Below are 13,872 nucleotides of genomic sequence, written 5' to 3' on the forward strand. Positions count from 1 at the left end.
TATGGTATGGTGTTTGCCAATGTCAGCGTTGTGAACAGAGTGCCCCATGGTGGCAGTGGGGTTATGGTATGGTGTTTGCCAATGTCAGCGTTGTGAACAGAGTGCCCCATGGTGGCAGTGGGGTTATGGTATGGTGTTTGCCAATGTCAGCGTTGTGAACAGAGTGCCCCATGGTGGCAGTGGGGTTATGGTATGGTGTTTGCCAATGTCAGCGTTGTGAACAGAGTGCCCCATGGTGGCAGTGGGGTTATGGTATGGTGTTTGCCAATGTCAGCGTTGTGAACAGAGTGCCCCATGGTGGCAGTGGGGTTATGGTATGGTGTTTGCCAATGTCAGCGTTGTGAACAGTGTGCCCCATGGTGGCAGTGGGGTTATGGTATGGTGTTTGCCAATGTCAGCGTTGTGAACAGAGTGCCCCATGGTGGAGGTGGGGTTATGGTATGGTGTTTGCCAATGTCAGCATTGTGAACAGAGTGCCCCATGGTGGCAGTGGGGTTATGGTATGGTGTTTGCCAATGTCAGCGTTGTGAACAGAGTGCCCCATGGTGGCAGTGGGGTTAAGGTATGGTGTTTGCCAATGTCAGCGTTGTGAACAGAGTGCCCCATGGTGGCAGTGGGGTTATGGTATGGTGTTTGCCAATGTCAGCGTTGTGAACAGAGAGCCCCATGGTGGCAGTGGGGTTATGGTATGGTGTTTGCCAATGTCAGCGTTGTGAACAGAGAGCCCCATGGTGGCAGTGGGGTTATGGTATGGTGTTTGCCAATGTCAGCGTTGTGAACAGAGTGCCCCATGGTGGCAGTGGGGTTATGGTATGGTGTTTGCCAATGTCAGCGTTGTGAACAGAGAGCCCCATGGTGGCAGTGGGGTTATGGTATGGTGTTTGCCAATGTCAGCGTTGTGAACAGAGTGCCCCATGGTGGCAGTGGGGTTATGGTATGGTGTTTGCCAATGTCAGCGTTGTAGAACAGAGTGCCCCATGGTGGCAGTGGGGTTATGGTATGGTGTTTGCCAATGTCAGCGTTGTGAACAGAGTGCCCCATGGTGGCAGTGGGGTTATGGTATGGTGTTTGCCAATGTCAGCGTTGTGAACAGAGAGAGCCCCATGGTGGCAGTGGGGTTATGGTATGGTGTTTGCCAATGTCAGCGTTGTGAACAGAGTGCCCCATGGTGGCAGTGGGGTTATGGTATGGTGTTTGCCAATGTCAGCGTTGTGAACAGAGTGCCCCATGGTGGCAGTGGGGTTATGGTATGGTGTTTGCCAATGTCAGCGTTGTGAACAGAGTGCCCCATGGTGGCAGTGGGGTTATGGTATGGTGTTTGCCAATGTCAGCGTTGTGAACAGAGTGCCCCATGGTGGCAGTGGGGTTATGGTATGGTGTTTGCCAATGTCAGCGTTGTGAACAGAGTGCCCCATGGTGGCAGTGCGGTTATGGTATGGTGTTTGCCAATGTCAGCGTTGTGAACAGAGTGCCCCATGGTGGCAGTGGGGTTATGGTATGGTGTTTGCCAATGTCAGCGTTGTGAACAGAGTGCCCCATGGTGGCAGTGGGGTTATGGTATGGTGTTTGCCAATGTCAGCGTTGTGAACAGAGTGCCCCATGGTGGCAGTGGGGTTATGGTATGGTGTTTGCCAATGTCAGCGTTGTGAACAGAGTGCCCCATGGTGGCAGTGGGGTTATGGTATGGTGTTTGCCAATGTCAGCGTTGTGAACAGAGTGCCCCATGGTGGCAGTGGGGTTATGGTATGGTGTTTGCCAATGTCAGCGTTGTGAACAGAGTGCCCCATGGTGGCAGTGGGGTTATGGTATGGTGTTTGCCAATGTCAGCGTTGTGAACAGAGTGCCCCATGGTGGCAGTGGGGTTATGGTATGGTGTTTGCCAATGTCAGCGTTGTGAACAGAGAGCCCCATGGTGGCAGTGGGGTTATGGTATGGTGTTTGCCAATGTCAGCGTTGTGAACAGAGTGCCCCATGGTGGCAGTGGGGTTATGGTATGGTGTTTGCCAATGTCAGCGTTGTGAACAGAGAGCCCCATGGTGGCAGTGGGGTTATGGTATGGTGTTTGCCAATGTCAGCGTTGTGAACAGAGTGCCCCATGGTGGCAGTGGGGTTATGGTATGGTGTTTGCCAATGTCAGTGTTGTGAACAGAGTGCCCCATGGTGGCAGTGGGGTTATGGTATAGGCAGTTATAAGTTACCGACAATGAAAAGAATTGTATTTTATCGATGGCAATTTTGAATGCAAAGAAATACTTTGACGAGATCCTGAGCCCTGTTGTGAGGCTCATTTTTGAAAGATATCTGTGACCATTTCAATGAACTGATCTCCTTATATGAACTATAATTCAGTAAAATCTTTGAAATTGTTGCATGTTGCGTTTATATTTTTGTCAGAATATACAATTGAAGTCGGAAGTTTCCATACACTTAGGTTGGAGTCATTAAAATGTGTTTTTCAACCACTACACAAATGTCTTGTTAACAAACTATTGTATTGGCAAGTCGGTTAGGGCATCTACTTTGTGCATGACACAAGTAATTATTCCAACAATTGTTTACAGACAGATTATTTCACTTATAATTCACTGTATCACAATCCAGTGGGTAAGAAGTTTACATACACTAAGTTGACAGTTGACATCACGAGGAAAGAAAATTGTGTGGATATATTGAAACAAAGACATCAGTCAGGAAGTTAAAGCTTGGTCACAAATGTGTCTTCCAAATGGACAATGACCCCAAGCATAATTCCAAAGTTGTGGCAAAATGGCTTAAGGACAACAAAGTCAAGGTATTGGGGTGGCCATCACGAAGCCCTGACCTCAATCCTATAGACATTTTGTGGGCAGAACTGAAAAAGCGTGTGCAAGGAGGCCTACAAACCTGACTCAGTTACGCCAGCACTGTCGGGAGGAATGGGACAAAATTCACCCAACTATTTGTGGGAAGCTTGTGGAAGGCTTCCCAAAACGTGTAACCCAAGTTAAACAATTTAAAGGCAATGTTACCAAATACTAATTGAGTGTATGTAAACTTCTGACCCACTGAGAATGTGATGAAAGAAATAAAAGCTGAAATAAATCATTCTCTCTACAATTTTTCTGACATTTCACATTCTTAAAATAAAGTGGTGATCCTAACTGACCTAAAACAGGGAATTTTAACTAGGATTAAATGTCAGGGATTGTGAAAAACTTAATTTAAATGTATTTGGCTAAGGTGTATGTAAACCTCCCACTTCAACTGTATACAGTACCTGTCAAAAGTTTGGAGACAACTACTCATTCCAGGGTTTTTCTTTATTTTTAATATTTTCATCATGGTGGAATAATAGCGAAGACATTAAAACTATTAAATAACACATATGGCATCTTGTAATAATCAAAAAGTGTTAAACAAATCAAAATATACAGTATTTTATATTTGAGATTCTTCAAAGTAGCCACACTTTGCCTTGATGACAGCTTTGCACACTCTTGGCATTTTCTCAACCAGCTTCATGAGGTAGTCACCTGGAATGCATTTCAATTAACAGGTGAGCCTTGTTAAAACATAATTTATGGAATTTCTCCTTCTTAATGCATTTGAGCCAATCAGTTGTGTTGTGACAAGGTAGAGGTGGTATACAGAATATAGCCCTATTTAGTAAAAGAACAAGTTCTTATTATGTTAAGAACAGCTCAAATAAGCAAAGAGAAACAACAGTCCATCATTTCGATATTAAGACATGAAGGTCAGTCAATCTGTAAAATTTCAAGAACTTTGAAAGTTTCTTCAAGTGCAGTCGCAAAAACCATCAAGCGCTATGATGAAACTGGCTCTCATGAGGACCGCCACAGGAAAGGAATACCCAGAATTACCTCTGCTGCAGAGAATAAGTTCATTAGAGTTAACTGCACCTCAGATTGTAGCCAACATAAATGCTTCACAGAGTAACAGACACCTCAACATCAAAAGAAACACTCGCAAAGGAAAACATTTGAGATTTTTGGTTCCAACCGCTGTGTATTTGTGAGACGCAGAGTAGGTGAACAGATGATCTCCGCATGTGTGGTTCCACCGTGAAGCATGGAGGAGGAGAGATGGTGTGGGGGTGTTATACTGGTGACACTGTTGGTGATTTATTTAGAATTCAAACACACTAAACCAGCATGGCTACCACAGCATTCTACAGCGATATGCCATCCAATCTGGTTTGCACTTAGTGGGACAATCAATTGTTTTTCAACAGGACAATGAACCCCAAAACACCTCCAGGCTGTGTAAAGTCTATTTGACCAAGGAGAGTGATGGAGTGCTGCATCAGATGACCTGACCTCCACAATCACACAACCTCAACCCAATTGAGATGGTTTGGGATGAGTTGGACAGCAGAGTGATGGAAAAGCAGCCAACAAGTATTCAGCATATGTGGGAACTCCTTCAAGACTGTTTGAAAAGCATTCCTCATGAAGCTGGTTGAGAGAATGCCAAGATTGTGCAAAAGCTGTCATCAAGGCAAAGGGTGGCTACTTTGAAGAATCTAAAATCTAAAATATATTTGGATTTGTTTAACAATTTTTGGGTTATTACATGATTCCATATGTGTTATTTCATAATTTTGATGTCTTCACTATTATTCTACAATGTAGAAAATAGTAAAAATAAAGAAACCCTTGATGAGTAGGTGTGTCCAAACTTTTGACTGGTACTGTACATACATACACTGAGTATAACAAACATTAGGAAAACCTTCCTAATATTGAGTTGCACCCCCCATTTGTCCTCAGAACTGCCTCAATTTGTTGGGCATGGACTCTACAAGCTGTCGAAGGTGTTCCACAGGAATGCTGGCCCATGTTGACTCCAATGCTTCCACAGTAGTGTCAAGCTGGCTGCATGTCCTTGGGTGGTGGACAGTTCTTAATACACACAAGAAACCGTTCAGCATGAACAACTGGTGCGCCTGGCACCTACTACCATACCCTGTTCCCTGTTCAAAGGCACTTAAAACTTTTGTCTTGCCCATTCACCCGCTGAATGGCACACATACACAATCCATTGGTGGCACGGGTCAAAATGGGGATGGCTGGTTGGAGGACGGGACATGGGACATGGTGCGCTGTCAAAAATGACAGAGTGTCGGGGAGTCTATTTGGTGGCCGTTTATCCCCAAATAGTATAAAACGCAATCTAAAAGTCATAAAAAGTGGAGGGGGGTAAGTGCTAGGAAGAGGAACCCGGAGTGAGCTGGCTAATTAAAAAGTAATCTCATCATGTCCTCCACTCTGCCCTTGACTTGGTGTGTGGTCTCCAGTTGCTGTGTGTGTGTGTCTCACCATGTCCTCGTCTGTGCCCTTGACTTTGTTTGTCCTCCAGGTCTTGCCATCATCACTAGAGGCCACTTTGTAAGACTTGACGTACTCTGGGCTGCCGATGCGCTTTGCACCCTGGGTAATTAGACCCGTGACCCGCATCCTCCTCTGTAGGTTTATCTGTAGGGAAATAAGGGATAAAACAGCAATCAAGAACCTTGTGTTTGTGAGTTTGTGTGTCTGTGTGTGACTGTGCATGTGTGTACATATTCATACATGTATGTATTGTGTGTGTGAGCGTGTGTATTTTGTATTTATTATGGAATCCCATTAGCTGCTGCCAATGTTTCTGGGGTATGCATGGATGTCCGAGCTGTGTGCCAGTAGTTTAGACAGACAGCTCGGTGCATTCAACATGTCAATACCTCTCATAAATACAAATAGTGATGAAGTCAATCTCTCCTCCACTTTCCACCAGGAGAGATATATATATATTATTAATACCAGCTCTCCGTTCACATCCAAGGGCCAGTCGTGCTGCCCTGTACTGAGCCAATTATAAATTCCCTATGTCCATTTTTGTGGCACATGACCACACAAATGAACAGTAGTCCAGGTACGACAAAACTGGGGCCTGTAGGACCTGTCTTGTTGATAGTGATGTTAAGAAGGTAGAGCAGCACTTTATTATGGACAGACTTCTCCCCAGCTTAGCTACTGTTGTACCAATATTTTTTCACCATGACAGTTACAATCCAGGGTTACTCCAAACATTTTAATCACCTCAACTTGCTCAACTTCCACATTATTTGTTACGATATTGTCACGCCCTGGTCGAAGTATTTTGTGTTTCTTCATTTATTTGGTCAGGCCAGGGTGTGACATGGGTTTATTGTGGTGTGTTTTGTCTTGGGGTTTTGTGGGGTGTTGGGTGTGTGGCTTAGTGGGGTTATCTAGCAAAGTCTATGGCTGTCTGGAGTGGTTCTCAATCAGAGGCAGGTGTGTATCATTGTCTCTGATTGGGAACCATATTTAGGCAGCCATATTCTTTGAGTGTTTCGTGGGTGATTGTCCTTAGTGTCTTGATGTCCTTGGTCTGTGTGTATGTGCACCAGTATTAGGCTGTTTCGGTTTTCGTTACGTTTATTGTTTTGTAGTGTTTAATATAGATTCGTGTTACGTTTGTTGATTAAACATGGATCGCAATCTACACGCTGCATTTTGGTCCGACTCTCCTTCATCACAAGAGAACCGTTACAGAATCACCCACCACAAAAGGACCAAGCAGCGTGTCAACAGGCAGGAGCCGCAGGAGAGGCAACAGAGGCAGCAGCAGCAGGAGCAGCAGCAACTACAGTGGGAGAGGTTGCACTACTTGGAGAAATGGACTTGGGAGGAGATTCTAGACGGGAAAGGACCCTGGGAACAGCCTGGAGATTATTGTCGCCCCAAAGCCGAGCTGGAGGCAGCAAAAGCAGAGAGGCGGCATTATGAGGAGCTAGCACGGCAGAGCGGATGGAAGCCCGAGAGTCAGCCCCAAAAATGTCTTGGGGGGGCACAGGGAGTAGGGCTACGCCAGGTAGGAGACCTGCGCAAACTCCCTGTGCTTACCGGGGGGCTAGAGAGACCGGGCAGGCACCGTGTTAGTCTCCCGCCTGTTTGGAGCAGCCAGAGCTGTCAGTCTGCATGGAGCAGCCAGAGCTGTCAGTCTACATGGAGCAGCCAGAGCTGTCAGTCTACATGGAGCAGCCAGAGCTGTCAGTCTACATGGAGCAGCCAGAGCTGTCAGTCTGCATGAAGCAGCCAGAGCTGTCAGTCTGTAAGGAGCTGCCAGTCTGCAAGGAGCTGCCAGTCTGCACGGAGCCGCCAGAGCTGCCAGTCTGTAAGAAGCCGCCAGAGCTGTCAGCCTACATGGAGCCGCCAGTAAGCGTGGAGCAGCCAGAGCCGCCAGTCAGCATGGAGCAGCCAGATCTTTCAGTCTGCGAGGATCCGCCAGTCAGTCAGCCAGACTCTTCCAGATCCGCCAGTCAGCCAGACTCTTCCAGATCCGCCAGTCAGCCAGACTCTTCCAGATCCGCCAGTCAGCCAGACTCTTCCAGATCCGCCAGTCAGCCAGACTCTTCCAGATCCGCCAGTCAGCCAGACTCTTCCAGATCCGCCAGTCAGCCAGACTCTTCCAGATCCGCCAGTCAGCCAGACTCTTCCAGATCCGCCAGTCAGCCAGACTCTTCCAGATCCGCCAGTCAGCCAGACTCTTCCAGATCCGCCAGTCAGCCAAACTCTTCCAGATCCGCCAGTCAGCCAGACTCTTCCAGATCCGCCAGTCAGCCAGACTCTTCCAGATCCGCCAGTCAGCCAGACTCTTCCAGATCCGCCAGTCAGCCAGACTCTTCCAGATCCGCCAGTCAGCCAGACTCTTCCAGAACCGCCAGTCAACCAAACTCTTCCAGATCCGCCAGTCGGCCAGGATCCACCAGTCGGCCAGGATCCGCCAGTCAGCCAGGATCTGCCAGATCCGCCAGTCAGCCAGGATCCGCCAGTCAGCCAGGATCCGCCAGTCAGCCAGGATCTGCCAGTCAACCAGACTCTTCCAGATCTGCCAGTCAACCAGACTCTTCCAGATCTGCCAGTCAACCAGACTCTTCCAGATCTGCCAGTCAACCAGACTCTTCCAGATCTGCCAGTCAACCAGACTCTTCCAGATCTGCCAGTCAACCAGACTCTTCCAGATCTGCCAGTCAACCAGACTCTTCCAGATCTGCCAGTCAACCAGACTCTTCCAGATCTGCCAGTCAACCAGACTCTTCCAGATCTGCCAGTCAACCAGACTCTTCCAGATCTGCCAGTCAACCAGACTCTTCCAGATCTGCCAGTCAACCAGACTCTTCCAGATCTGCCAGTCAACCGGACTCTTCCAGATCTGCTAGTCAACCGGACTCTTCCAGATCTGCTAGTCAACCGGACTCTTCCAGATCCGCCAGTCAACCGGGCTCTTCCAGATCCGCCAGTCGGCCGGGATCCGCCAGTCGGCCGGGATCCGCCAGTCGGCCGGGATCCGCCAGTCGGCCGGGATCCGCCAGTCGGCCAGACTCTTCCAGATCCGCCAGTCGGCCAGACTCTTCCAGATCCGCCAGGATCCGCCAGTCGGCCAGGATCCGCCAGTCGGCCAGGATCCGCCAGTCGGCCAGGATCTGGTAGATCCATCAACCTGCCTGAGCTTCCTTTCACTCCTGAGCTTCCTTTCACTCCTGAGCTTCCTTTCACTCCCGAGCTTCCTTTCACTCCCGAGCTGCCCCTCAGTCCCGAGCTGCCCCTCAGTCCCGAGCTGCCCCTCAGTCCCGAGCTGCCCCTCAGTCCCGAGCTGCCCCTCAGTCCCGAGCTGCCCCTCAGTCCCGAGCTGCCCCTCAGTCCCGAGCTGCCCCTCAGTCCCGAGCTGCCCCTCAGTCCCGAGCTGCCCCTCAGTCCCGATCTGCCCCTCAGTCCCGATCTGCTCCTCAGTCCCGAGCTGCCCCTCAGTCCCGAGCTGCCCCTCAGTCCCGAGCTGCCCCTCAGTCCCGATCTGCTCCTCAGTCCAGTGGGGTTCTGGGTGAGGACTACTAGGCCATGGTCGGCGGCGAGGGTGGACTATCCAAGGACGCGAGGAGGAGGGACTAAGACAGTGTTTGAGTGGAGTCCACGTCCCTCGCCGGAGCCGCCACCATGGACAGACGCCCACCCGGACCCTCCCTATTGTTTTGAGGTGCGTTCGGGAGTCCGCACCTTAGGGGGGGGTTCTGTCACGCCCTGGTCGAAGTATTTTGTGTTTCTTCATTTATTTGGTCAGGCCAGGGTGTGACATGGGTTTATTGTGGTGTGTTTTGTCTTGGGGTTTTGTGGGGTGTTGGGTGTGTGGCTTAGTGGGGTTATCTAGCAAAGTCTATGGCTGTCTGGAGTGGTTCTCAATCAGAGACAGGTGTGTATCGTTGTCTCTGATTGGGAACCATATTTAGGCAGCCATATTCATTGAGTGTTTCGTGGGTGATTGTCCTTAGTGTCTTGATGTCCTTGGTCTGTGTGTATGTGCACCAGTATTAGGCTGTTTCGGTTTTCGTTACGTTTATTGTTTTGTAGTGTTTAATATAGATTTGTGTTATGTTTGTTGATTAAACATGGATCGCAATCTACACGCTGCATTTTGGTCTGACTCTCCTTCACCACAAGAGAACCGTTACAGATATTTAATTGAAGTTTAGGGTTTAAGGTTTAGTGAATGATTTGTCCCAAATACAATGCTTTAAGTTTTAGAAATATTTTGGACTAACTTATTCCTTTCCACCTATTCTGAAACTAACTGCAACTCTTTGTTAAGTGTTGCAGTCATTTCAGTCACTGTAGTAGCTGACATGAATCGTGTTGAGTCATCCGCATACATAGACACACCGGCTTTACTCAAAGCCAATGGCATGTCATTAGTAAATATTGAAAAAATAAATGGGCCTAGACAGCTGCCCCGGGGAACTCCTGATTCTATGTGGATTTTGTTGGAGAGGCTTCCATTAAAGAAAACCCTCTGTGTTCTGTTAAACAGGTAACTCTATCCACAATATAGCAGGAGGTGAAAAGCCATAACATGTTTTTTCCAGCAGCAGACTATGATCGATAATGTCAAAAGCTGCACCGAAGTCTAACAAAACAGCCACCACAATCGTTTTATCATAATATTCTTTCAGCCAATCATCAGTCATTTGTCTGAGTGCTGTGCTTGTTGAATGTCCTTCCCTATAAGCATGTTGAAAGTTTGTTGTCAATTTGTTTACTGTAAAATAGCATTGTATCTGGTCAAACACTATTTTTACCCTAAAATTTACTAAGGATTTGTAACAGGCTGATTGGTAGGCTTTTGAGCCAGTAAGAGGGTTTTACTATTCTTAGGTATCGGAATGGTGTTTGCTTCCCTCCAAGCCTGGGGGCACACACTTTCTAGTAAGCTTAAATTGAACATATGGCAAGTAGAAGTGGAAATATTGTCCGCTATTATCCTCGGTAATTTTCCATCCAAGTTGTCAGACCCCAGTGGCTTGTCAATGTTGATAGACAACAATACTTTGCTCACCTCTTCCACACTCACTTTACAGAATTCAAGATTACAATGCTCGTCTTTCAAAATTTGGTCAGATAAACTTGGATGTACAGTGTCAGTGTTTGTTGCTTACATGTAAATGCGTAAATTTGCTAATCTTGCCAATGAAAAAATCATTAAAGTAGTAGCAATATCAGTTGGTTTTGTGAATGAGTAATTTGATTCAATGAATGATAGAGTTGAGTTTGCTTTTTTCCCAAAAATGTAATTTAAGTTGCTCCAAAGCATTTTACTATCAATCTTTATGTAATTTCTTTGTTTCATAGTGTAGTTTCTTCTTCTTTTTATTCAGTTTAGTCACAGGTTTTCTCAATTTGCAATGTTTGCCAATATCAGACTTATTTTCAATTCCTTTTGCCTCATCCTTCTCAACCATACAAGTTTTCAATTCCCCGTCAATCCACAGGGATTTAAACATTTTTTACAGGACTTTTCTTAATAAGTGGATGCTTATTAGTAATTGGAAAAAGCTATTTCATAAATGTGTCAAGTGCAACAAATATGATTTACATCAACATAGGAATCTCTACATAACTTATTGTATGACCTCTTATACACTATATTAGGCCAAGCCTTTGGAACTTTGGTTTTCCTAGATATGTCTACTATATTGTGATCACTACAGCCAATGGATTTGGATACTGCTTTCAAGCTCATTTCTGCAGCATTAGTAAAGATGTGATCAATACATATTGATGATTTAATTCCTGTGCTGTTTGTAACTACCTTGGTAGGTTGACTGATAAGGCACTGGTTACAGTTTGAAGCTTTTTCTTGAGTGGGCAGCTTGATGAAAGCCAGTCAATATTTAAATCAGCCATACAATATACCTCTCTGTTGATATCACATACATTATCAAGTATTTCACACATGTTATCCAGATACTGACTGTTAGCACTTGGTGGTCTATAGCAGCTTCCCACCAGAATGGGCTTTAGGTGAGGCAGATGAACATGTAGCCATATTACTTCAAGAGTATCATGTTATTTATGTTAGTGCAGGGTGAGCTGCACACAGTGAACTTTCTCCTAGGGCACATCAGTGTGTGTCAGACATCCTCTGGCTATTACACTCAGATCTTTTATCTGATCCTGTCAAGGTCATCTATCTTCCTCAGGACTGTGTGTGAATGCAACATTAGTCTATCCCCTCACACCACATTCAGCCAGCCAGCCAGTCAATCCAATCTAGCCTGTCAATATACTGCCAAACTAAAGCACTTCTGACAGAGACGGGTTGGGGCTTCAGTTAGAATCCTTAAGTTTGACGCACAGCAGTATGACCATTATAAGAGAGAAGGAGAGAGACAGAGTATTTTCTTCAGTCAGAAGTTATTTTATTATTAATTTTAATAGCTCCATATGATGACAGAATTGTAATAGAATACAGCCTATGATGGTAACTAAGGACTGGTGCTGTAATAGATGAGGGTGTATGGTGGTAACTAAGGACTGGTGCTGTGCTGAATGAACACATATGGAAAGAAACAAAGACAGGGGCACACACGCACGCACACACACACACACACAGTCTCAGATTAATCTCATTCATTTTCACAACAGTCATAACTGGGTCAAAATGATATTAGACAGTGTTCAGACCCCTTCCCCTTTTCCACATTTTGTTACAGCGTTATTCTAAAGTGTGTTGTGTCTTTGGCTATGCCGGATTAAATTATATGACATACTATTCTATAAAATCATTTTCCCGTATTTAGTATTACCTGATTGAGCTAATCATGTAAATGTAATTAACTAGAGAGTCGGGCACCACAAAATAATATTTATAGAGCTGTTAGCTTCCGAATAAACTCTTAAAGACCTAGTAATATTTTACATCAAGAGCAGTCAATATTAATCGTCATCTTAATTCAGTCTCATCTGAAGGTTGTAAATTCTTGGTTATCTGCACGAACCCTGGCTAACAAGTTGAACCGGCAATACAAAATTGGGTTTAATTATTTACTTACTAAATTTCTAACTAATCACACAGTATTACACATACACTAAATTAAATCATAACTTGATTACAAATGACGTCATAAAGGAAAACGTCCCTAGCTGGCGGTACAGATATGACAACTTGTTACACAAAAGAAAAGGGGCTGGGTTTGAGTGAAAGAGCAGGAAGACTGAGGAACAAAGGCGAAGATGTGCTATCGTAAATACAGTATCTAATGCATTCTAAATTACTGCCCATTTGGAAAAAGGAAAATGCAATAAATATTTACTCTGAGCTGCGCTTCGGTAGGTTGGTGGTAGATGGAAGGTCGTGTTGCCCAATCTAGTCCTTCGTCCTGAAGAATGTCTCTGCTGGTAAATTGAATACGTTGTAGTAACGTCGTTGTGTGGTAGACGGGATACTCTGTCTGTTCCTTCCTAACCCTCGTTTGCAGCGGCTGTTGCTAACTCAACGGCTAGGAGGTATCACTTCTGTAGTGAATAAGAGTTCAAAGTTCATACCATTCGCAACCAAAGCTCACGCTGATGTTGGCTTCGTTCTGTAGTTATTATCTGAACCATTCTGACATCGGACCGCCATCCTCACATCCTCGGAACAGGAGGTTATATTGTTGTCAAGGGCTTACTGTATATAGGAAGGGAGAGGAGGGCGTGTTTGAAAAGTTTTATAGCCCATGTCCCTTCACAGGGGCGGGCCACTGATTGAGCAGAGCCCTATCTTATGACAACCCAAATCTCACATTTTAGAAGCTAAAATCACATTTCATCCCACCCATCACAAATAATTTCATATTAAAACATTTAAATTGAACAACAATTCCATGTGAATCCGATAACTCTGATGTGTAGACTTTCCACTGTAGAGTTTATGTCATCTTATCATTGATAAGAATGTCTCAGATGACAATCGAACTGACCACCGCATATGTTCAATTGTTTGGATTACCAGAATATAGTTCATTTCCCCCCACCTTCTGATGTTCCCAGAATATATATGTTAACCAAGGGTTTTGCAAATGTAACATCAGTAGGGTAGAGAGAGGAAAGAGGGGGGAAGAAGTATTTATGACTGTCATAAACCTCCCCCCCAGGCCAACGTCATGACAAGTGGAATAAATAACAAATTTTCCTCATCAATCTACAACATAATACCCCATAAACACAAAGTGAAAACAGGTTTTTAGAATTTTTTGCACATTTTTTTACATAAAAATAGAAATACCTTATTTAAGTTTTCAGACCGTTTGCTATGAGACTCGACATTGAGCTCAGGTGCATCCTGTTTCCATTGATCATGTTTGAGACGTTTCTACAACTTGATTAGAGTCCACCCGTGGTAAATTCAATTGATTGGACAGGATTTGGAATGGCACAAACCTGTCGACATAAGGTCCCACAGTTGACAGTGCATGTTAGAGCAAAACCAAGCCATGAGGTCGAAGGAATTGCCCGTAGAGCACCGAGACAGGATTATGTCGAGGCACAGATCTGGGAAAGG

The 13,872-nt window shown here is 45.5% G+C and overlaps 1 protein-coding gene across 3 annotated transcripts in view; it reads right to left on the bottom strand.

Annotated features, from left to right (window-relative positions):
* Window positions 1-13,872, bottom strand: part of LOC115111165 (EGF-like repeat and discoidin I-like domain-containing protein 3) — a 228,777-nt gene that overhangs the window by 61,558 nt on the left and 153,347 nt on the right. For all 3 annotated transcript variants that reach the window (XM_065011424.1, XM_065011423.1, XM_065011422.1), the window contains one exon: window positions 5,319-5,474. In XM_065011424.1, the coding sequence (XP_064867496.1) occupies window positions 5,319-5,474 (156 nt within the window). The remainder of the gene's footprint in view (window positions 1-5,318; window positions 5,475-13,872) is intronic.

Source organism: Oncorhynchus nerka, linkage group LG27, assembly GCF_034236695.1.
Source record: "Oncorhynchus nerka isolate Pitt River linkage group LG27, Oner_Uvic_2.0, whole genome shotgun sequence".
NCBI lineage: Eukaryota > Metazoa > Chordata > Actinopteri > Salmoniformes > Salmonidae > Oncorhynchus > Oncorhynchus nerka.